The sequence below is a fragment of the Notothenia rossii genome (assembly GCF_949606895.1).
Source record: "Notothenia rossii genome assembly, chromosome: 8".
NCBI lineage: Eukaryota > Metazoa > Chordata > Actinopteri > Perciformes > Nototheniidae > Notothenia > Notothenia rossii.
The window spans coordinates 73,793,492-73,818,192 of record NC_136906.1 but is presented as its reverse complement, the minus strand read 5'-3'; the positions used below and the strand labels follow the sequence as shown (position 1 = coordinate 73,818,192).

The window sequence follows — 24,701 nt, the reverse complement described above, 5'->3', positions numbered from 1 at the left end:
TTCCTGAGGCAATTCTCATTTTTCATGGCTCCACTTAAAATAAAAACATCAATAAGACATACGTGCTACTCTTGGCCCACAGAGGGCCATGTCTTTCCAGCTCGTCCCTATCTGTCTCTCTGTCTGTATCTGTGCGCTCATGGAGCCTCCTGCATCTTTCCCCCCCTTTCTTCTTGACCCTCTTCTATCCCAGGTGTGAAATCCTCATCTCTCTCATCATCTGAGAGCTCAAAATCTGAATCTCCCTGAACTATCTGGTGCAGAAAATGTCTGCTTCAGTTCCGTCCCCTGCAACAATATTGAGTCATTAAGTCCATGAAGATGTTCCTGACGTCCATAGAATGGACATTTATAAAAGGGCTGTTATTTGAAAACTTGAATTATTGAATTGCTTTCAGAACTAATTATATAGTTCCTCACATGTTAATAAACAAGAACATATATGATTTTCATGGTAAAAATTACAATTATTCAACAATATTTGACTTCTCTTCCTGCTTCTATAACATATAGTTTTGGTATGCCAGCCATTTTGGATGAAAAGAAAGAGGAACTTCCCAGCATGCAATTTTAACCAATGACATATCACTGGAAAGACCAGGATGTCCTCTGTACAGTACATCAGGGATTGATAGAGTAGCTCAAAAGAGTAAAAGGAGATGCATGTTAACAAAATGTCCTACAGTGGACATTTTCAATGGGCTGGGTCCCAGGAGGATATGGCACATTGTGTCTATGTAGGATGCAATCTGTCGTAAGAACCAGATGTGGAAAATGGGCTTTATATTCATTTGAAATGTCAAGCCTTTTGTGCAAATCAGGTTCCAAGACTCACCTCATGTTAAACCCTTTCTGTATAATATCACTGCTCTGAACCTCTGTCGTCAAGCTCATAATGGTCTCAGTAAAAGGTTGTTTGAATAAGACTGGAATTAAATCATGTGGAAAAAATGAGTGAAGGCCAGAGTATTCTTAAACACACCAAAGAAATCAATGGTTTTCCTGTTGCACTGTGACGCATTGAATTACGCGCAGCATTTAAGACTCAAAACTGTATCTCCACCATGGCAGCTACTGTTTTCTGCCATAACAGTCTCTAAAAAGTCAACAACAGAGCAGCACACGTGGAAGAATAATCACTATACATCCTGCTTTTAAGTAGTAGCAATGTATACTGTTTCCATTCAAGTGTGAGTGCACAATTCCACCTGATAACAGCACAGGTAGGATGCAGCATATGGATCCAGGTTTTTGTGGACACAGCAGGGGATTGTGGGTAGCCCAGAAGGGAGTTACAGCTTGACAAATATTTGAAGTGCAGCCCGGCTCTGTTTGCCTCGGCCAAAGCTTCAGGTTGAGGCTGCTACTATTGAATTATGCCTCACACGGAAGACACAGCCAACAGGGTGAGAGTCTGAGAAATTGAAAACCATTTCACAGCTTCTGATGATGTAAAAAGCCGCGCTTGTACTACGGCTTTTTTTTCCGCTTAATTTTTTTCACAGTCGTTCGATTGAGGAATTGATTTTCAGGAAAACCAGGGAGAAATCCATAAAATTGATTTTTCGTGGATACTTGGAGCTGGATTTTCTTTTCTGTGTATTTTTGTATTAAAACATACTGGTAACATTCTTCCATTTTTTCTGTTTATGTAATGTTCCAGAAAAAAAGTTTAAAAACACAGATAAACCCTGAACATTTCACATTTTTATAACAGGTATTTGCATACATTACATCTGCATTTTTTATCTTTATCAAATCCACTTACATTTGAAGTACAAATGACAACAACATCTAACACATTAGAGGATATGTAAATATTTCTCAAAAGCAACGTGAAAAAAAAAAAGGCCAGCGAGGGACGAGTTAATCCCAAAAAATGAAGTAAACATTGTTACAAAAAACATTCCCACAAAGGGTTAAGAGAAAGGACTGACACTGAGATGTGTTAATTTACAGAGTGCAATCACAGCATAACCATTTTACAAAATGTGTTGATAGTAGTTTCAATATCCTCACTTCATAATGTGCTATGGAAATATATTATTCTGTATCAGTGCATCTCTCGGGATAATTGGATTTGTACAGTGTGTCCTGTTCAACTACCGATGCCAGCTCTAATCAAAACAGATTCAAAAACAGAGATCTGTTGTCCCAATAATCATGCAGTTGTTATAGAAGTCCTTAATCAAGTAATTGGATCTGTCCGAGTCGCAAGGGAAGTTGGACACATTTCACCCAGCGTGGTAAATATTTGATATCAAACTGATTCTTGTCCAATAAGAAAACTGCAGTAGTCGAGCTGAAAAACCTTCTACAAAGTGTCGGAGAAAATCGAAAATATTTTTGAATTGACAAAGAGAAACCAAGCGGCGTCTCACCGAGCAGCTTTACACATCAATATCCTGCCGAAGCCCCCCCCCCCACCCCCTGTAATGAGTGGGGTCCAGAGCTGCGGATCAGAGGCAGTTCACAGGTCCACGGTGGCGATGGTGCTCACCTTGTTGTTCCGGCTGATCCGCCTCTCGGGCCGCGGCCGGGGCAGCTTGGTCTGGATCAGCTCCTCGGGGGTGTTCCCCAGCGGCGGCAGCAGCCTCTTCTTGCTGTTCCTCGTCTCTGGTAACCACTGGGGGGGCAGCTCGAAGGGTCCGAACCCAAACTGTGGGGAGTCCTCCGCCTCGGTAGCGGTCGCTGGGGCCACCTGAGATGAAGAGGCGTAAGCACACGTGTGGACCGGAGAAGTCCGCGGCGCTGTGACTAAAGGAGGGCCGTCCTTAGTGATGATCAGACCCCCCCCTGACCCCTGCAGAGGGTCCTTTGTGGTGATCACCTCCCCTCTAAAGCTCCCCAGTCTCGACCTGCCCTTGAGGTCGTCTTTAGGCCCAGAGCAGCCCCCTGATAGTTGAGGAGGGACCTCGTTCTCCACGTCCTCCTCCTCCTCAGAGGGCCTGTAGATCTGCTGCTGGCCGATGTTAAACATCTCCAGGAGCTGGCTCCCGGAGCGGCCGGCGGTCTCCAGCCCCACCGGCTCCCCGATCACCCCCTCCGCTCCCAAAGAGTCCAGTGCCCCGGTGCTGACCACGTTACGGCGGCTGTAGCGTCTGTGGATCCGGGCCAGCAGGTCCAGCCAGCTGTGGCGCGCCGAGCGGTTCACAGTCAGAAACAGAAGAGGGTTTGTGAGCAGGGACACCTTGGGGAGCCAGAGCGCCGTCAGGTACAAGGAGGCGGGGAGCTCTTTAGTGTCCGCCAAGATGGTGCGATACACCACCAGAGCTCCGTAGGGGGCGCTGCAGGCGGAGAAGGCCAATACCACTGCCAGCAGCGTGGCGTGCAGCTCGGCTTCTCTCTGGGACACGTACGGGATGGAGATGCTGCTCTGGGGAGTCCGCAGCGCCGCGATGATCACCTTCTTCTTCTGGCTGCTGCTGAGTGCTCTGCGGATCAGCAGCATGAAGAAGAAGACCAGCGCGAGAGGCATGATCAACGTGGTGACGTTGTAGACCAACACGTACACCATGTGGCCCAGCGAGCGGGCGTGGTCGTCGGAGCAGGACGAGGTGACGTACACATCCGTCACATTGGTCACGGCGAACGCGGGGAGGCTGACCACCGTGGCGTGGACCCAGATGTAGATGACCAGATCTCGGGATCTCGCATCGGAGATTTTCCTCTCCAACGGGTACAGCACAGAGTAATATCTAGACCCAGAAAGACAAATAATTTCAGCATTAAGGCCTTTCTCAGTGAACGTGTCAGTTTCACAGTAGGAAAAGCACAGGTTTTAAAGAAAGGAAATGTTTAATAAATGTTTCTTCAAAATACCTTCACAGGAAATTCTCAGGAAATGAAAAGATATATGTAGAGAAAACCCAAATGAACCAAACCCTTTAACCTGTTAAACCCCAAGCCTGTTTTTCAGGTCTCAGGCTCGAAAAATGACATTTCCAGAACAAATGACCATAACTACACTTCTAAAAGGGGAAAATTAATAATCTTTTTTCTCTAGGTAATGGTAAACCTGTGAGTTGGATGTAGAAAAGTCAGAATCAATATAGATGTTTTTTATTTTAAAGAAAATTCCGATTGAACATAAATTAAAGGGTTCGTCCAAATATTATTTTTTTCTTATAGTGAAAACTACCCTTGGATGATGGTATGGTAGACTAAAAGCTTTAGGAATACAAAGTACAACATATAATAAGTACCCTGTATCAAGATTGATGCAAAACAAGTGACATTTTACCTTTTTAGAGAGGTTTAGCAAAAGAAACTCCACCTCTGAGGTGATTTGGGTGGAAATGGGCGTTTTTTACGTTTCTCTGGAACCCATTGGTCGATTTTGGTGATTGACATCTCTTTTTGACCGTTAGAGCCAATAGAATCGAAGGGGAATTTCCACATACACACCACACGTTAACAAAAAAAAGTTGGGGCTTCGCGCATGCAGTCTTTCCCGGAGCAAACCTATCTCATGCTCTGACATCTGAACATTGGATTAACCTATGGATTAACCTTCAGCAGCAATTTTATCGTTTGAATGCCATTGAAGACCACTTTTGACCAGACAACAATGAAGGTAAGAGATATTGCCGTTGTTGCTACCTAGCACCAAGAGTTATGATGTCTGTTTTTGTTTATTATGTTGCGAGTTCTTATCATAGAGTGATGATGTAGGTACTTATCGATTCTGTGTCTTCTCACAATCTAATCGATGGGTTGGATTTTCAGTTACGATAAGTAATAAGGGTGTTATGAGTGAGTTTCTGTGCACACGCCGTTAGCATTTTTTCGCTCGTGGCTAATTCAGAGGTTGAGCGTTAGCTTTGTGGGGTTTTTAAAAAAAAAAAAGTTTCTGAGTTTCTTCCCGTTACATGGATATAAAACATTCATAGTTTATTGAATATTAAGAAGCCCTCAGAAGCTGTTTCCTGCAGGGGGCGGGTCGATGGGGTTCAACAGGTTAATCATTATAAAAACCTATAATGTAAATGTGCTTCTAACAACTTATCATCAAAAAAAGAATAACCAAGGTAACTTCATCAATATAGTCTTAGTTGAATAAATTGGACTCCTTAATAATCCAATAACCAAGAAAAGACTGCAGCATGACAGTGTGTAAACTGCTTATAAAATAGGGGTAAAAAGGAAAAGTATGCATATTTAACATAATTTTACTGGAATGAGATTAAAGGATTTTCTCTCCAGTTATCCGGGGGATGTAACTAACTTATACACAATAATTTGATATCATGTAACACCAATAACACACCAATAACAAATTAAATGTGTTAATGTAACAAACTGTCATCCTGTTTTATTCCCCAAAACAAATTAAGAAAAAAACATTAATTGCTTGAAGGACTTGCCCATTTCCCTGGATTATCTCTTCATCATCACCACGTACTAGAGTATGAAAGTGTATGTGTGTGTGTGTGTGTGTGTGTGTGTGTGTGTGTGTGTGTGTGTGTGTGTGTGTGTGTGTGTGTGTGTGTGTGTGTGTGTGTGTGTGTGTGTGTGTGTGTGTGTGTGTGTGTGTGTGAGTCGATAGCTGGTGCAGTCCCAGCCCGTCTGTACACACAGCCTCGTTTGCCCTCCTTGAGAATAAATTATTCATCCGTTCGTTTGATAGCGTTCTGATTGTATTTTGTTGCTATGGAGGCACTGTAATCTTTATAGCAGTGAAACCAAGGCTGAGGCGCGGCTGCAACAACACACGATGTGACTGCAATCACCATAAAGCATCAAACCACACTTTGTATGTTATTCTGCTTTTAATTTCATAATGAACTCATGCATTGTTTTTGAATTATAATTAATGAGGCCACTGCAGTCATCCAATATTAATGTTTTGCACATGGCTTTAATACATGATGGGGTTATGAGTAAGCAGAGATTTAATATGGTTGTTACCCTTTCTAAGGAGATTATGTTTTATTGTTTGGATTGAACGGAAAAAAAACTCAATTTTCATACAACTATATATATATATTAATTAACTGCTCCACAAGAAAGGAATGGTGACAGAGAGAAATCAGACAGGAGTCCATCAGTGTTGCTAGTTTTTCTCCAATAAAAGTAGCTTGCACTAAGAGGGTTTAAATGTCGGTTTATTTAGTGAAAATTGCCTCTTTTGGCCGTGGGTTTTATCACTGCAGGGAGGCCGGGGACATGTATGCTCAGCGTGACGTTCACATGCTCCATCCATTGGCGAAACTAAAGCCTTCTTGTTTAGAGAAAAGGGTTATAGACGGAAAAATATTTTGTCTAAAGTAGATTTTTTTTCTATGCTCACCTGGTAAATGGTTTCAAGAATCATTGAGGTACGACCCATCGACCTTCTTGTCTCATTTAGTTCTTGTTCACAATTTATGTTATAACTTGTTCAGTGAATCTTTACATGCCGCCCTCCGTATTGACCACACAATCTGTGATGCAGTGTTGTGTGCTATGATTGTAAAATACAGAAGGCTGAAAGAGAATATTGATCTGTATTATCAATGATTGTATGGATCTGAAAATAATAAATACATTTTCCCTCTCGTACAACAAAACAGTTGGATGTGTGTCTACTAGTGTAGCGTCGATTTTTACTACCAGGAAGAGAATTACAATGCAGAGCGATGTGCTGATAAACTCATCCGAGTATTTGAATCATCCATTTCTATCGAGTGGCACTTCCAGAAAAAGTTAGTGGGAGGTACGCGCCTGCTTTTTTCAAACACATCTCTCAGATGTTCTGGATGCAGGGCTGAAGCATAAAACATCTCTTTTATCCTACTCAGGGACACGGCGTTATTAGTAAGAGGTGGGATTTCATTTCAGTTACTAGCCACAGTTTTCTATCTATAACTTATGTAGGTGCCAAATGATACTTAGCGAGTCCATTGAGTTCATTATTTGTATTATTATTATTATTATTATTTGTTTACGTCACTTTTATTTATTTGTTGAGCACTTCCGGTAATTGCCACATGGGTGTGGTTTGTGTGTATTGTATAGATCAGGGGTTCCCAACCTTTTTTCCCAAGAGCCCACCGATATGTTTATGTGGATTCAAAAGTCGTAAATAATCTACAAAATGGAGGAGACCGATCTGATTGGAGCAACTGTGACAAATAATCCAACTGAAACCGGCATGGACAATGACTATGTTTTAAAAATGCGCTTATACAGACAAGCCTGGTTTGGACACTTTACGGGCAGAAGAAACATTTCTATTAAAGAAAGAATTATACATTTCTGTCTTTTTATGCCTTTAATAGCTACTAACTTGAATTTTTATTCAAATTAATTAATCAATTATTTTTTATATTTTATTGTAATGTAGAGACAAGGCTTTTAGTGACAATCATGTATTGCTTTACAATTATAAGTAAAAAAAAAAAATCTAAATATGATATTTGGCCTCAAATCATCTGAGGCCTGGCGCCCCCACCCCCTGCGATTTTTGGCGCCCCCCAGGTTGGGAACCACTGGTATAGATCACCTGTTTAATGTCGAGTGCGGATGACAGAGGGTGAGTTTATGCTGTCATTTTATCTGTTGACCGTTTTTGTCCCTATAGTTATTATGTTTGGATTTTGTTTATTAAATATCGTCAAACTACCTGACTTCAGTACAGACTTTCTCTTTGAAAACGTGTCGCAGAATATAGCCAAGCCTCTCGGCGACTCAAACTGAACTGGAAATTGAGCCGCCACAACTTATATATAGCCTACTACACGTGTGGAAACAAGTGTGTTTTCCTGGGCTGACCTGTCGAGGGCGATGGCGCTGAAGCTGAGCACCGTGACGGAGCAGAAGAGCTTGTGGAGGAACTTGATGGCCTTGCAGAGAAGCAGCGTGTGGAGCCACCAGCAGCAGCGAGGACTCGCTCCCAGCGCCACGTCGAAGGGAACGCAAGCCAGCCCGGCGCAGATCCCAGAGCACGCCAGGTTCTTGATGAATCGGTTGGTCACAGATTTGAAGACGTTCGTGCAGCAGGTGCACCACAACACAGTGGCATTTCCTGTGGGGACGAAGTGTAGGGATTTAGAAACTAACACTTCATTTCCAAACCTGTGTAGAAAAGTTTATTTTCTGCACATATTGCTTGGCTAGTTTTGTTTCTTTTTAAAACTCCCTTTTTACTACTAAAACGCTTACCAAAAAAAGGCCTTTGAACAATTGGACAGATTCTTAGGAACAAGGAGGGATGGCACGTGAATAAAGGAATTTTCTTGGCAGAGCAGAAAAGACTTCTGGTCGCCCTTAGTTTATTTTGAGCGTGCCAACATTAAGTGAGTGATAGCTGTTAACATGTATCATTTAAAGTCAAATACTATATGTATTACTATAAAGTGTGATGTATTTTGATTCTTTTCTTTTAACATGTCTTTCACAGGACATAAATATATCTTTGTGCTATTATTTTTGCCACTTGCCATGTGCCCTGATGTAACCTGTCCATCTGGATGTAACCAAAGCAAGAAACCGTTTGAACATTACTGGGCATTTATAAAGGCTAATTCCCTGGATCATTATGTTTCCTCTTGTAAGTTTCTCATATAATGTCATTTCCCTCTCACTGTCAAGAAAGACAAAATGTGGGTTGCCTGGATATTCTAAATTGCCCATCGGTATGAAAGAAGGGGGACAGTATAATTTAAGTGTGTGAGCCACATAGAAGGATTAGCACAGAGACTGTATAGAAAAATAAAGGAGTATTGCATGCACTGAGAATAAAGCTTTATTCATATAACATAGATATCTGATTAGTTGCAGGCTCCTCATTTTACACCATCATTGAATTTTCCTATGAACTGATTCCTTTTTAAGGCCAAAACTGATACCTTGAACTGATGACTAAATCAAATGGTGTGCCACAATACAGTCAGTTGGTTTTATCAATATACATTACAAACGTTCAGGAAAAGTCACATTTTTCATTTGTAAATGCAAACACAGATTTCTTTCTGCTTGTTGCACTATATTTTGGATATACGGAGACATGAATATACAAATTGCAGTCCGTTTGAACAGATTTGCTCTTTTACAAATGATATATCTGTATTAATTTGGAGGAAAACTGGCAACTGGCAAAGGTGTGATGGCACACAGACCTTTCAGGTAATTCTGTAGAAGCCTTTCACTCAGCTTCACAAAATCCCATCTGAAGGTGTTTTCAAAAAGGACCAATAAGGATTATTCTGTGAAAGAAGAACAACGATCAAATAATGTTTCTAAAACAAATTTAGAGCTTTTTGCAGGGTGAAAAAATCTATTAAATCTAAACTGAGAGTGACAGCACTTGATAAGGTACAAGCGGGGAAACTGACATTTCTACGTTAAGATCCCTCTAACATTTGGAGCAACAGGACAGCAATGGTTGTTAATTAGGTTTTGAAAATAATTCGGGGCATACGGGGACACGTGTGGCATCAGCCTCTCCAAATGTAATTACCCGCCGAGTGTGAGCTGTGCTCTCATTGTGAGAGACGGAGCAAGATGTTCCCTGCTGAGGAAAAAAACATGTCATTTCTTCCTGCAGGTTATTTGTTCCCCTGTCTGTAAATGTTCAGTACACAGTCTGAAAAACAAGCACTCAACATCAATTGCCAGGAAAACAAATCTGTTTACAGCTTACAAAGATATTAAAGCTATCAAATCAAGGTTATATATCAAAATAATTACGAGTGGATGGGGAAGTTGAATTGTAGCCGGAGATGATATAGATATAGCTGTTTTTAAGGGAACATTGTGTGCTTTGCTGCTGGTTTCCAACTGAAAAGGGTTTCATAGCAGCACACAGGAGTAGTATTTCAGGGGAACCCTAATGAAGCTGTAATTAATGCTCTAAAAGCGGAATCACATGGGATAATGACACGAGCTCAGATACTCATCGTTTCAAAAAAAGAAGGTATTTTGTTATTGCCTTACGAGACATCCCATTAGCGTTTTCTGACAAGCACCGCTGTTGTCAACATTGCTTGTCTGGGCTTTTTCAAAACAGGTGAGAAGACAATGTTACAAATACTTGACTAAGAAATGATATTGTCATGGTTATAAAAAAGGATGTTGACTGCTGATAGGAAACAGGGGTCCTTTGTGTCAAACAAATTCTTTATCCACCTGGTTTTATGGTTTTTAATTAAACACCACAGCAATTCCTTCTTGGATTCGAAGCACCAAGAGTCATCACTTCCATCGTCAGTTTAGTTCCTGTTTGTAAAAAACTATCATTTCTGATCTATTGCCAGACTGGAAACTCAATGTAAAATGATTCTGCAGGACCCAGATTAAGTTCAATGTTTGTAAACTTCTTGCGTTCTGCAATTTTAATGAACTTAAGGTCCAAGTTATGGAAAATCGTGTCTATGGCAAAAACATTTTGAAGTATAATTAGAACGAAACAAAGACTGCAGTTGATTGTAATCTCATTAGTATTTCGTCATTGAACAAAATAAACATTTTACACAGACATGGCCGTAGATGTAATGTGAGGGAATCACAAAAGCTACAATTGATCATGCAGAAGAACATAAATGGGTGTAAGGCAAGGCAAGTTTATTTATATAGCACCTTTCAACACAAGGCAATTCAAAGTGCTTTACAAAAATGAGACATTGAGAAAATGGCATTTAAAAACAGTCATTAAAAAGCAAAGATAATAAAATAAACAATAAAAGTTACAGTGCAGTTTAAGATATGAATAGTTCAATAAAAAGCAGCGGCAAAAATACAAGTATTTAGCCTGGATTTAAAAGTAGTCAGAGTTGCAGCGGACCGGCAGATTTCTTGGAGTTTGTTCCAGATATTTGGAGCATAATAACTGAACGCTGCTTCTCCATGTTTAGTTCTGACTCTGGGGACAGAAAGCTGACCAGTCCCAGAAGACCGGAGAGATATGGATGGTTCATAATTTAGCAGGAGGTCAGACATTTATTTTGGGCCTAAACCATTCAAAGCTTTATAAACCAGCAGCAGTAATTTAAAATCAATTATTTGACACACAGGAAGCCAGTGTAAAGACTTCAGAACAGGAGTGATGTGATCCACTTTCTTAATGTTAGTGAGGAATCGAGCAGCAGCGTTCTGAATTAGCTGCAGCTTTCTAATAGATTTTTTTGTGAGACCTGTGAAGACATCATTACAGTAGTCGAGTCTACTGAAGATTAAAGCATGGACAAGTTTTTCCAAATCCTGCTGTGACATTAGTCTTTTAATCCTAGATATGTTCTTTAGGTGATAGTAGGCTGATTTAGTAATTGTTTTAATTGTGACTGTTGAAACTCAGGTCAGAGTCCATGAGTACACCTAGATTTCTGGCTTTATCTGTTCGTTTGAACATTGCAGACTGAAGCTCAGCGCTAACTTTTATACGTTCTGCCTTGGCTCCAAAAACCATTACCTCAGTTTTATCTTTGATTAATTGGAGAAAGTTCTGACACATCCAGTCATTGATTTGTTCAATGGACTTTCTCAGTGTTTGAATTGGAGCATAGTCTCCTGGTGAAATGGTTCCGTAAATGTGTGTGTCATCCGCATAGCTATGGTAACTTATTTTGTTGTTTTTCAATATCTGAGCCAGTGGTAGCATGTCGATGTTAAAGAGAAGAGGCCCCAATATGGAGCCTTGAGGAACCCCACATGTCATATTTGTTTAAAGTGGACCTATTATGCTATATTGGAAACATATATTGTAGGGCCATACCTATACAAAACATGTCTGTGAAGTTGTATGCATAAAATACCAGACAGATCACCCATTGTAGCCATGCCTCATACTGCTCATACCCCTCTTTTGCAGCCCTGTTAGAGAAACGCAGATTTTGGGTCCTTAGCTTAAAAAAAAAAAAAGAGGAGGCGGAACTAATGCCTGATCAGAATTCTACCGGAGATAAAGTTAAATTCTGCTGTGATAAAACGCCATCCTGTTCTAAACCACATCAAGGTTTATTTCTGAAACAGTATGGAGCTCAAATGCTTTTCTCTTGCAGGTTTATCACAAGGTGAGTTCCTTTTTTTTTTATTTCCTGCTTTTTAAAAACACATGTGCTCTACACAGTACAGGTTAGCTCTGAATGTTCTCGAGGCTTGCTCATGTAAACAAAGATGTCCAAAACACGTCAGGCATTGTTTCTGATAGCAACTTTCTATAGGTCCGCCGCCGTTTTTGACGTCATATCGGCAGCAAATCTGGATTAGCTCCATTGTACCCCCGTTTTTAAAAGATTTGGGTACGGAGGAAAAGATAAAGGGTTTTATTTTCAGACGCTGCGTGAGTTCCCCGACACACCGAGGACACATATTTATGTATAAAAGACATCAAAAAGTGCATTTTGCATGATAGGTCCCCTTTAAGTAGGATTCAAACCCATTTAGAACCGTTGCTGAAATGTGTACTACATTTCATGCCTCGCATTCAACAGCTGCTAAGATATTTCACTGGATAATAAAAGTAAGTGATCATTTTCAACACTTTACATATCATGGTTAAAAAATACAAAAGGCTCTTGGGAGAAGCAGAGTGAGAATCAAATGTTAGTAGAAATACAATGGTGTGATATTACACCCTGACAGTGGTTGCAAAGCAAGTGATTTACTGAAGGTGGGATCACAGGGCCAACACAGCACTTCATTTTAGAAAAAACAGCTGTTACTTTTAAACTATTTCAAACCTGAACAAACGTACATGAACACAGTTTTTAAATTCAGTGTTACAAAGTGCTTCACACAATCAAATATGTCCTTGTTAGAGCATCATGGAGACAGTATTTAGACCTGTACTCCTTTATAATCAGAGCCTTCATTGTCATTGTCCTTTAGCGCCTGAAATACTCACCTGACACTCGAGGAGCTCCTTGGCAACTATACTAACAGCAGCCAATGTAAAGAGAGAGCACTCACTACACATGATGGATTTGTTCCACTTAATAAATGAGTCAAACTACAAGAATAACTCAAAATACTTCTAAAACATATTTTCTGCTTCACACACATGAAGCTTAATTTTTTCTTCTCTAGAAAGGTGTTAATAAGCTGCTGTTATGTGTGGAACAAGACTCATCCAGGTGTCTACACATATTATCATTAGCTGTTGAAACTCAAATTGTGAAAAATAATTAACACACATTTCTTTTGTTGCAACCCTGGGATGTTATAATTGCTTTTGTTTCAATGAGCAACTTCTGTATGAATGGTAATGAGCAGAGGAATAAAGAGCCAGATATCCACATTCTGTAATTCCTCACAGACGTGATTACGATCCGTAAGGGTGCCGTGCACACAGTGGCACATTAATCCGCTTTAGTCAAAAATCTGATCTTTGCTTTAATGGAATAAACTACAATTTTCTGCTGATAAATAGGAATGATATAACCTCGAAATGCATTTTTGGGAATTGCACGTTTGCTTTCTTTCATAGTGTTAGATGAGAAGATCAATATAACTCCCATCTCTGAGTTTAAGGGGTGCCAGATATGCAGTTTTTAACTTTAACAAGTGACAATGTGTTCTCTTTTTGTTTAAACTAAAAAGCACCTCTTTTTAAACATCTAACAAATTGTTTTAATGCCCTAGCGTGGTGTACCAACGATGTATGAACCTGATAAACTGATGTGTGTTCATGTATCATGATGTGCACAAATATTTTCTTCTATTTTTCAGTCACTCAGACAGATTTTCTCTAGAAAATGGAAAGATATTAAATCACACCCACAACGGGACAATAAAAGTGCCTACATGATGGAACCAACATCATCGCTGACAGTAAGTGCCATCTGATGATTTACTGAAGCTTTTGTCATACAATGAAAAGCTTATTGTGTTGTAAAAGTGGCTGGAGAGTCACGAACACACTTTTTTCAGCCTCAAAGACAGTTCTTTCCAGGTTCTTTATTTGTCATACGAACAAAGCTACAGAGTAATTATGTCGATGAAAATCTTAGGTCACAGGCTTCTCCAACAGTACAACACAATAAAACTGAAAAATATAGTGCAAGTAAATATTAAAAAGTAAATACAAAGAGAAAAATAGTTTAAAAAAAGGAAATAGTGAAATAAGAGTCTATATGCAAGCTATTGGAATGATGTATTAGATAAGATAAATAATTACAAAGTAGCAGATTAATGTTAAGGATGTTGTTTCAACAGTTCAGGTGTTTAACAGTCTTATGGCCTGTGGGATGAAACTGTCCCTGAGTCTGCTTGTTTTAGTCCGGATGCTGCGGTACCGCCTGCCAGACGGCAGCAGACTGAACAGTTTGTGGCTGGGGTGATCGGGTCTTTTATAATCCTGAGGGCTTTCTTCCTGAGCCGCTGGGAGTATAGGTCCTCCATGGATGGCAGCTCCGTCCTGGTGATATTCTGTGCAGTTTTCACCGCTCTCTGGATCATCATCAGTTGTATTATTCATTGTTCTACTCTCTGGGTTATTTATGGTTTCATAGCCAGGCTGAATATTGGCTGCTAATAAAATATTTGTCCTCTTTTTTTTGTACATTATATTCATTTGTAGGTGGAATGAAACAGTTCTCCAATCAACCTTACAATGGGCGTTTGAATAGGGACTGCTCGCAAAATGTATTCATTTTGTTATGTAATGATAATGGCTTTTATATTAAAACTTTAATGCCACTAAAACCTTGAATCATAATTACTATAACTGTGTTGCTATTAGCACTGAGTGTGAGTGTTATAGCAATGAGGCTCATTTGCAAAGAAAGGGGCCACTTTTGCGCTATATTTCTGCATGTTTCCTTTTTTAAATATGTGCAAACGGTAGGAAAGAGATAGTGTTTGGGGTGCAGATTCCATGTCAACCTTTGCAGGTGCTTTGACATTTACATGTTTTCTTTTTGCCTAATTTGAGCAGGTTTATCGGCCGCACAATCCTTTTTAAAAGTATGCCCTGGATTCACTGTTTCACTGTCAATCTCCTTTCACTATAATGTTTGAGGGTCGTGTCGGTTTCTTTTAACATACTCTATTTAAATCCTATGTCACTTGTTGTGCTCCATTGGTGCATCCATGCCTCCAAACCTCTGGCTTAAGGTTCAGATTCTCATATGTGCTGTATTTTTTACTTATTTACATTTTAGGCTCATATAAAGAAGGTTGTTTGAAAAGGAAAATATATGTTTTATACGTATCCAAGCCAACAAACAGATAAAAAGGAGGATTTTAAGCTGTGTTGCTAAAAGGCAGATTTCTGCAGCCATTGATGTCATGCTTCCCTGACCCTGCCACATTGCACCGCACAGCAGGAGGTGGTAATGAGTCAGAGCAATAGTCATTTTGCCATTTTTGACAGTTTTGATTTCGTCCTATTTCCTCATGGTGGACTGTTTGAGCGGCCTGTGATTGAGTCCACACTTTTCCCAAACAGCACAAGCAATGTAGCCGTGTGTGTTTAATGCAGCGAGGAGACAGGATGTGACAAATAACACGTTCATATGCTGTGCTTATTTTTGGCGGGAGGATTATATTTTTTGGCTGGTATTAAGATGAAATGGATGTCAAACGTGGTGACACTGATATGCTGCTGCGCTCCGTCAATTCTCAAGGCTCAATCCTCACTTCCATCATCATCAGCAGCAGCCTGAGCTTCTCCTGGCACAAGCAGGAATATTTGTCTCAGAGCCAGCAGAGATTCAGCTTGAAAGAGGCTTAAATTGTGTACGATGAGTTATTGCAACCAATTTCTGCCAATTTCATGGTAAAATAGGTCACCAACACATGTCATGTTTACCACCATAGACTACTGTCTCTTTGAGTTGCAGACCTTTGTTTGTTGCAGACGCTGTTTGACACTCAATGTAAAAATTACCATCAAACTAACATAAGAAGGAAAAACACACCGACAATCAGATATCTTCAAACAAGATTAAATGGGGTGCAAACCGTATTTTACTTCTTTGTGCATCCATGTGGACAGCTGTAGTGCAGAAACAATGCTGCTGTCAGTTCAATGTTCAATGACCAAATAACTGTTACATGTCTTGACCTCCGTTTCAACAGAAGGGAGTGGTCTTTATTATGATGAAAATGTGGAAGATGTGCACAAGGAGTCAGTCTGAGTGCACCATGCTCTGCATCTTCCCAAAAAAAAAAACTGCATCCTTCACCATTATGTGCAGTCAGGGCTGAATATTGTAGGGATGTCTGACACTGATATGTTAGGAGTTTGGAGAGAGGGCATCTTGCGGGGTTTTTTTTTGTGGCTGTTGGGTTACAAACCCTCTAATTTTATAAGGAATAATTATATAAACACCAAGATTCTATAAATAAACTATGGTTTGGCTGAAAGAGGTTAATTGTCTGACCAGTTTAAATGGGAAATTATATCACATTTGATTAAAAAACAGACCTCTTTTTTGTATGTATTACCTTATCATTCTATAAAATAGATTGCCTGTTGATGGTCATGGTATGGTCAAGTATGTACAATAGGAGTTGGAATAGCTAAATATCCCATTACCGTGACCATATGTTAAATATTGGTACAGAATACACCAATTATATTCATTTCATTAAGGCATTTATGATATGTTAGGATTACTTGTTTTTGCAGATGTCCTCAGATATTCTAATTAATCTTGCATACATTGTGTGGAAAAATGTACCAACATTTAATAACCAAATAGTTGAAGCTCATGGAAAACATGCAGTATCCAAATGTTTCAATGGAGTGATACCACAACATATAAGGTTTAAATGTCTGCAGGTGTAATGGGGGCCTTTTCTGTCAATATTGCACATGTGTTCGAACTAGAAGCGACTTACCGAGCAGCGACCCTATGAGGATGAACACCTGGATGGCGGTGGTGAAGTCCCGGTAGGCTTGCTCCCGGAGGAGGCGCTGCCCGGTGCCCTCCGCAGCCCCGCCGCGGTCCCACCGGAGCGGCGGGGGACTGGAGGCGTTCAGCGGCTCCAGCCAGAGGTGGGCTGCCGCGGAGAAATTGGCTGCCCCGTCTCCCACCGTCACAGCCCGGATCCCACTGTCCATGTCGCTCACCCCGCGATGTTTAAGACGTCTGGCGGGATGTGAGCAGCCAGCATTGGAGAGGCATCTCAGTGTGGATGATAGCGATGCCTTGCAACCAAAAACAATCTACAAGCTTGCAAGCAGAGATGTCAGTGAGGCGGACACACAGGTAGGCAATGCGTTCAGCTGCCTGAAATAACAGGTTCTTCTGTCAGGAAATGTATCTGAAACATCAGGAAAAAACATGATGCAATGATCAAGCATCAAAGCGCAGGGAAATATCATTCATAGACAGCATGCCCCATAATCCTCCAATGCGGATGCATGGCAGAAAGCAGTCACTGAAATCCGTGCGCAGTGATGCTACTCTGACACCGAGTGCACCTCAAAAACACACCGGGTTGCAAGTGTCTTTTCCGACGAAGCAGCTGGCAGCACCGAGAACACGCCACCATCCCCTCTGGCCGTGCAGCTAAAATATCGTGTCCGTCTGTGAAGCTGATTCTCCGGCTGCGGTCGCACTGTCAGAGGCTGGTCATTGGTAGCCTGAGAGGTTTGGAGCAGTGTAACGGAATATCTCACAGCGTGAGGTGCCACACTGAGAGGAAGAGCCCCTCCTCTTCTTTTATGGCACCGAGGAACTCCACTGAGTCTTATGAATGACAAGTGTGGCCGAATTACACACTGATGGTCAGTAATGGAAAGTAACTAAGGTCACTAACTGAACTTTAGCACCAATTAAAAAGAAGTATTTCCATTCAAGCTATTCCATTGTAGATACATATTGTTATATATTGTTTCACTTCTCTGACAGCATAGTTACATTATATTATATACATTTCCTTCCTGTCCAGTTAAAACCATGCATCTCCAAATGTGATGATCTTTTTGTCTGATAAACTGAAAGATGAAATGTTCCTTTAAGTGTTAAGTAAGTAAAGTCTACTTCTTAAACTGGACACATTATTTACATTTTTGCAGAGCTAAAAACAGGCCTTTTTTTTTTTAAGAAACTCACAAAAAGTCCCCCTTTTTTTTAGAGATACTTGTTTCTAAAAGAACAGCAATGCTACAAACATGGAATTATAATTGAATATGACGCATTGCTATAGGCTAAACTACCCAACAGCTTATATAAGTTAACAGTTGTAAACATCTACAGCAGTAAAATGCAACATACACAATAATGCAGCAGAAATAATATAATCAAAGAAAGTTGTGAAAGTTATCCTGAGACCCATATAAATGAGGTGACATTTTACAATAATTAAGCTTTATATAATTTGTTGTTTTTTCCAGCCACAGAAGGTGCTTATATACTAATGTAACCAGACATGACTTTACCCTGAACACAAACCCTGCTGTTGTGCTCAGGCTGTTCTCTCACAGGAACGTGTGACATTCCCCTTTGGTTTGCAGGAAATACCTAAATAGGAGAGGACATACCTCCGTAAAACAGAACAGAATTTCTAATTTACTTCATGTTATTATTCATCACAGTGTAAGTCTATTTCTAGCCAAACAGGGACACCCCGAGGAGATGCTTAAATGGACCATCATGGAGAAACGACAGGAGATCAAAGATCTTAACTAATCATATGCTAATAATGCTAATTGTAATGCTAAATATATGAACTGTGCTTGAATATCAAGCATTAATCAGCACAGTGCTGATTCATGTCTGACATTCATGAAGTCACATTCTGTATCATGTGATTTAGAAACATGTCATGCATGTCTGCACCAGCTTCTGTTAAAAACTGTGTGCATAAAGGTGGACGTACTGAGAGAGATATCAGTGTCCCCAACAGAATGAGACTATTTAATGCAGGCTACATTATTAATAAAATCCCTAAGAGAAAAGCTTACATCATCAAAGTAAATCCACTTCCATTTGAAACAGACCCTACATGTGAAATTCCAAGGTTTTCCACATAAACAATGGGATAAATAGCAACAGTGGGATCAAATTACACGAAGAATATAGGCTTTTGTTGCACAATCTTTGATAATGATGCGTTTCATCTCAAGTTGAATGTGACAACACTTACATTATGTGTAAAAGACATCAAGAAAAATGTAGGAAGGCTGAGCTGCCACTAGAGGCCAAACTTAATCAAATTATGAGTCATATTCATGGCGTCTTTGTCTGGGAGGCTAACTAATGTCTCTGCTGTTCTTCACTGTCTCATAAAGCCACTGATTGGTGTAAGCGAGTGCGTTATAACAAGGATGATGAAACTAAATGATGCAATTGCTTATTTGCTTGGTGTAAGACTGCAATCCTAAATCATTTTTGGAACAACAAATGTTCTCTATGATTACTTTGTTTCCAGTTAATGTCCTTTATTTTAAAACATAGTTTATGTACATATCAAGCATAATGACCCAATCCAGTTTTATATATTGGATATTGTTGTATTACAATGATGGATTCATTAGTGTTTTTTGCTGGTAAGAGATACAGATTATTTCGACTATTTGATATGCTGCTGTGAACATTAACCTATAATAAATTACAATCTATTAGGCTAATTCAATATTATAAAAATAAAAATGGAAATACTTACACTTCACTACTGAGCTAATGTAAGCAGATGAAATGTAACACAATCATATAAATGGTCAATGCAAAACAATAAGAACACATTGTCACACTGATGCCACTAAAAGAACACAATATTAAACTACTTTTCCCTTTTCTAATCAAACACTGAATTAACAAACTTGTATCAGAAACACAAGGAATTTAAGATGATAAAACTGCAATTGTGTGGAGTGTTATGTAACAAGATACTGGAGGTACTTTTCCCAGCATGCCTCAGGTCACAGTCCTGGTATTATGCATCCACTCACTGCCCTTGCCTTTAAATGGAACTGAGGCATCGTCATGTTTGGTGTTAGCTTCACCTGTGATATCCTGCAAAGACCTGTCAACATATCTGCTGTGAAAGAGAAATATATGTGAATACATGACCTTGTGTTGGATCCAAAGCGTGTTGAGTTTGTTCCGGCCCTACAAAAGTCAATAAAGGAATCAAATTCAGATTGGTTTGGCTGTTTTGGAGCAGGGTTATATGAGGTTCTTCTCCATTGTCAGTGTATCACATACAGTAGATGGCAGTTGGCACTCCCCTGGTTTGTAGAAACTACATGAATACAAGCCAGTAGAAAAACAATGTACTGCTTTGGATGGGGGCATCAGCAACACATTACTTTAGGCACCTAAAAAAAAAAGCAGTGTCAAGTCATATTAAGATAATGTTCACTGCCCTTCCTTGACTCCAGTCCTTTTCAATGGAAAACTGAAGCCTATGTGCTTTTTAGGACCATGACTCAATCGACAACAGTTATTTTACCTTGCAGGACATGCAGGACAGTGGAGTTGCTGGTTTATCGCTGCCTTGATTTCGATGAATGTGTTAATTAGATTGTGTGACTTTGGTGAATCCAAACTTACCCTTTAAAATACCAACAAGGTAAAATTACTTGTCAAGGTCAGATGGCTTTAAAGAAACTATAGATTATTATTATTATTATTATTATTATTATTATTATTATTATCATCAAAGATGGATATAGAGGCTTTACTTCCTTGTAGCGGAGGGCTGTTGTGAAAATATTCTAAATATAGTATACACTGAAAATCATAATACATCTTTTGGTGGGTAATTCTTTTAGGTATAATAAAATGTGTTTTGCTGCTGCCGCTGGCCAATGCATTACATTGCTTACCTTCCGTGCTGGTACTCGTTAAGTATCATTAAGTGCACCTTTGAAAATGTCATTCATTAGAAACTGAAGGCAGTGTTAAGTGTTACTAACGACAGCCCTTCTGGCATTCTGATACACTTGATTCAGCATTGCTAGCTAACAAGTAGGCCTACTCTTGTTGTCCAAGTGGCTCTTGAAGAACTGCTGGACTCGTTCCCACAGATCGAGCTGAGCCTCAGAGTGGGCTTTTGGCTCCCCACCAAACGCCACCTCGCTCCCTACGACTGCATGAAACCCAGAGGGACAATGAGGCATGTAAGGGACTTCCAAAAAGTGTCCAGCTTTAGGGTATGTAACAACCTGAAAAGACTCTTTGCCATGACTTCTTAGCGTAGCAGCAGCCTGGTTGGCAAAGAAAACACTGTTCCAGTTGTGGTCGTCTTCAGAAACAGCAAACAGGAAGTGGCAGCTGGCACGTTCAATTGGGAACTGTGACGCCCTGTTCTTTTCCAAAGAAGGGTCAGGTAAGCCATTACGTACATATAAAAGCCCAGAGTCTGTGAATTTAATATTCTTCAGGACAGGGGTAAGTGGTGGTATAATGAGGTCTTTGTAGTGTAAAGGAATCGCAGTATTTGCGTTGCAGCCATTAATGCAGACGGTGGCTGAGATCCCAGAGAGGAAAGAGGACATGCACAGAGCCAAACCGCCACTGTGAGAGATCGATATGATGCCGATCCCCGGACCTTTAACCTGCATAGAGATTGTTTGTATTAATAATCAACTTAAAAATATAGTTTCCCTGCTAATATGTCCTAATTCATAAAAAGCAATAAAAGAAAAACAATGTCTTAATCACATCAAAAACCGAATTAAATACACTACGGTTGCAACTGACAATTGTTTTCATTACTTCTTGTTCTACATATTATTTCGCCATTTTTTTTTTTAATTAGTTGTTTTAATTTTTAAACAATGTCAGAAAAAACTGAAACATTTTAACAATTCCTAAAGCCCGAGGTGATATTGTCTTTACTTTGTTTTATTTATTTGCCTGTACAGCACTTTGGTCTGGAGGTTTAAAGTGCTTTATAAATAAAGTTGTATTGTATTGTCTTGCTTTGCCTGACAAACAATCCAAAATGTAAGCTGAAACTATAAAAAGATTCTGTCCGACTCATCAAATAAAGAGAATTATCCTAAATGATGCTTTATATTCCTCAGTTTCTGTCCCAGGCTTAGACGTGTGCCTTCAGAAAGTAGCCAGCAGGTGGCAACATTGACACAGTTCATTCTAATATGGGCCAATATATCTAATACATTCTCAGTTTGAATGTTATTCATCAGAATTTTTTTCCCCAAAAGGTGCAAAACAAAGACAGAAGAAATGGAAGGGATAACATTGAGATTCTAATAATATAATTGTGATTGTCTTTACTGTTTGAGTCTCAGACACTAACCTCTGGCTGTCTCCTCAGATATGTCACAGCCTCGTCAAAGTACTCCAAATCCAACTTTTTAGGGTTTTTTGGTAAATCCTCATAGCCCATATAGGCCAGCGCAAGAACGACAAACCCTTTATTTGCCAACAGGCTGGCTCTGGGCTCTGTGAGACGTCCACCAAATGTGTACAAATCCACTATTCCTGGGAATGGACCCTCACCTGGAGAAAATCAAAAATGTGTGAGTAAAAGTTAAGCAGAACACTCTCCAGTCGCTTAAAACACAACTAACCTGGTGGTATGAAGAGGACTCCTCGTATCCTTCCCTCTCGCACAGGTATTCTCTTCATCCCCTCTGTCATGTATCCTCTCTCGTTGGTTTCAGAGGCTAACAGCTCACCAGTCTCTGCACTCATCACCTCGATCTCCACAAGTGTTGGGCTGAGCACATTCTTCTTCAGGAGTTTACTGTGTGGAGTCTCCGGTGCCATGGCCCAAAACAAGCCCATGGGCTCCACTCCGGTGTAACTTCCTCCCAGAGAGGGTGCATGGCTGACATCCACTTGGCCCGTTTCATTTGCTTTGTACAGGGCAGAAGCCTTGAAAACCTGCCCTCTGTCATCAACTAGTCTGGACCTCAGTTGGACTTGTTTGTGAGGAGTGAGTCCCTCTACTCGTACCTGCACCAGTTTATCAAAGAGACATCGAACACTGGGGAGAATTTTCAGTCGGATCTGCGAGTAAGCCATTACAGCACTCTCTCTGTAATGGCCTGGGTTTATGTATCCCTTTTAATCAGGCTTTATTGGTACAGCTTTGTAGTCACCACTTCTGTGAAAGAAAAGAAAACATGTAATAAATGTCATCGCTTTCACAAAAATAAACCACCCCTGTGTGGCTTGCTCATTTTCACAAAACTTCTTTTTTAAATATGTATTTGATATCTCTCACACACACACACACACACACACACACACACACACACACACACACACACACACACACACACACACACACACACACACACACACACACACACACACACACACACACACACACACACACACACACACACACACACACACACACACATTCTTTGCCATTCCATATATCGTTTTTTTTGATGATTGCGTTTATCTTGGGACCCACAATGTATATTTTTTGTTAAGAATTGCCATAGACAAAATACTCTTCCATCTGTTTTGTTTAGTGACTGTGTAATTTTACATTAAGAATGCATTTTCTATATTGTGTCAGGGCCATCGCTAAACTTAAACAGTAGTCAAGTCATGATCAACAACTTTTCAAGGTCATTATATATTATGGCCCCTGCACAGACATTAAGGGGGAGGTAAAATACAATCATGTGGTGAAGCCAAGGCCAAAAGTAATCTGCAATAAGATACTTGCCCCCCTTCACCAACAACACTTGCACAGACATTTTCAGTAGACACAGTTGGAAAAGCACACTGGTGTAAAACTGAAATTAATGATGGCTGACTTACATTTACCTGCTTTGATTTCAAGTCATGATACTTTGGATGCCTGCTCACTCTAACTGATTCCAGTTAGAGTGAGAAGGCATCCAAAGTATCCTTGAATAGAACAGAGCCATTAATGTTATTAGTAACACTTTTTCCTGTTATGACAAGTCAACAATATCTACAGTGAAAGAGTAACATGTGCAGCACCTGGGTGTTTAGATAAATAACACGCAGTAGCCTGTCCTCAGTTGATAGAGTAGAGTTCATTCATGTTTAACTGGGGGAAAGGTCAATATAATTATATTAGAGTGTTGTTTGTCTTGTAATAATGGACCAAGAGTCTCTTTAAACGGATAAATGAACCGACGACATGTAGTTAGCAACTAAAACAAATAAAACAAACTACGTTATGGATAAAGCCGGTTGGCTAGCGTACACATGAGCTAATATTAGTTAGCAGTGAAAGTAACTATGTAGGTTTGAGCATTGAGCAATGGTTTGTTCAACTTTACCGCCTTTGTTTTGTACAAACTACTTACTGGTTTAGGCATACTGTAAGTATCTATCAAAAGGTATTTCCAACAAGCCAGAAAATTACTGATTTGCATACCTGTACAACTACGAAGCATCGATGTAAACAGAAGGCATGCAACGTCCACCATTGAAGCAAGTGGGAGAAACCACTTTGCTAAGAAGGGGGAGATCCGTTTTTGCATCAGCTTCTTCTGGGTTTTGTTTATTGAGTGAGTGCACTGATTTGAGTAGTCATGATATAACGATATGGTCACTTAAATTATATGTATAAGAAATAAAATAAAAGGAGAAGTCTGTAGCAGTACGACACCAAAATCAGGGGTTCATCCCTCTTGTGAAATGTAACCCTTCCATATATTTGACAGTGTTTCCTGGGCAACCATTAAGAGATGTTAACTACTCAAACACGAGATAAAAATGTAATAACTACTTATTTTCAATTAGTAATAATGAATTGCCACATACATATAATCGACTTCAGGATCATAAACATGTTTGTAGGAAGGTGAAACAGCCACTAGATGTAGCATTGGCACAGTGTATGTATATTTGGGAAAGCAG

At 39.9% G+C, this 24,701-nt stretch overlaps 2 protein-coding genes across 2 annotated transcripts; both read right to left on the bottom strand.

Moving 5' to 3' along the window:
- Positions 1–1,675: 1,675 nt before the first annotated feature.
- Positions 1,676–18,647, bottom strand: gpr176 (G protein-coupled receptor 176). The gene is made up of 3 exons (XM_079645050.1): positions 16,765–18,647; positions 7,756–8,008; positions 1,676–3,698 (listed from the first exon to the last, which is right to left on the bottom strand). Exons 1-3 carry the CDS (start codon positions 16,985–16,987, stop codon positions 2,471–2,473), a joined length of 1,704 nt encoding a protein of 567 aa, XP_079501176.1. The 5' UTR covers positions 16,988–18,647; the 3' UTR covers positions 1,676–2,470.
- A 644-nt stretch (positions 18,648–19,291) lies between these two features.
- Positions 19,292–24,317, bottom strand: LOC307016007 (acyl-coenzyme A thioesterase 1-like). The gene is made up of 4 exons (XM_079645052.1): positions 24,217–24,317; positions 22,415–22,953; positions 22,141–22,343; positions 19,292–21,433 (listed from the first exon to the last, which is right to left on the bottom strand). The coding sequence occupies exons 2-4, from the start codon at positions 22,869–22,871 to the stop codon at positions 20,837–20,839; spliced, it is 1,257 nt and encodes a 418-aa protein (XP_079501178.1). The 5' UTR covers positions 22,872–22,953; positions 24,217–24,317; the 3' UTR covers positions 19,292–20,836.
- Between the last annotated feature and the right edge of the window lie 384 nt (positions 24,318–24,701).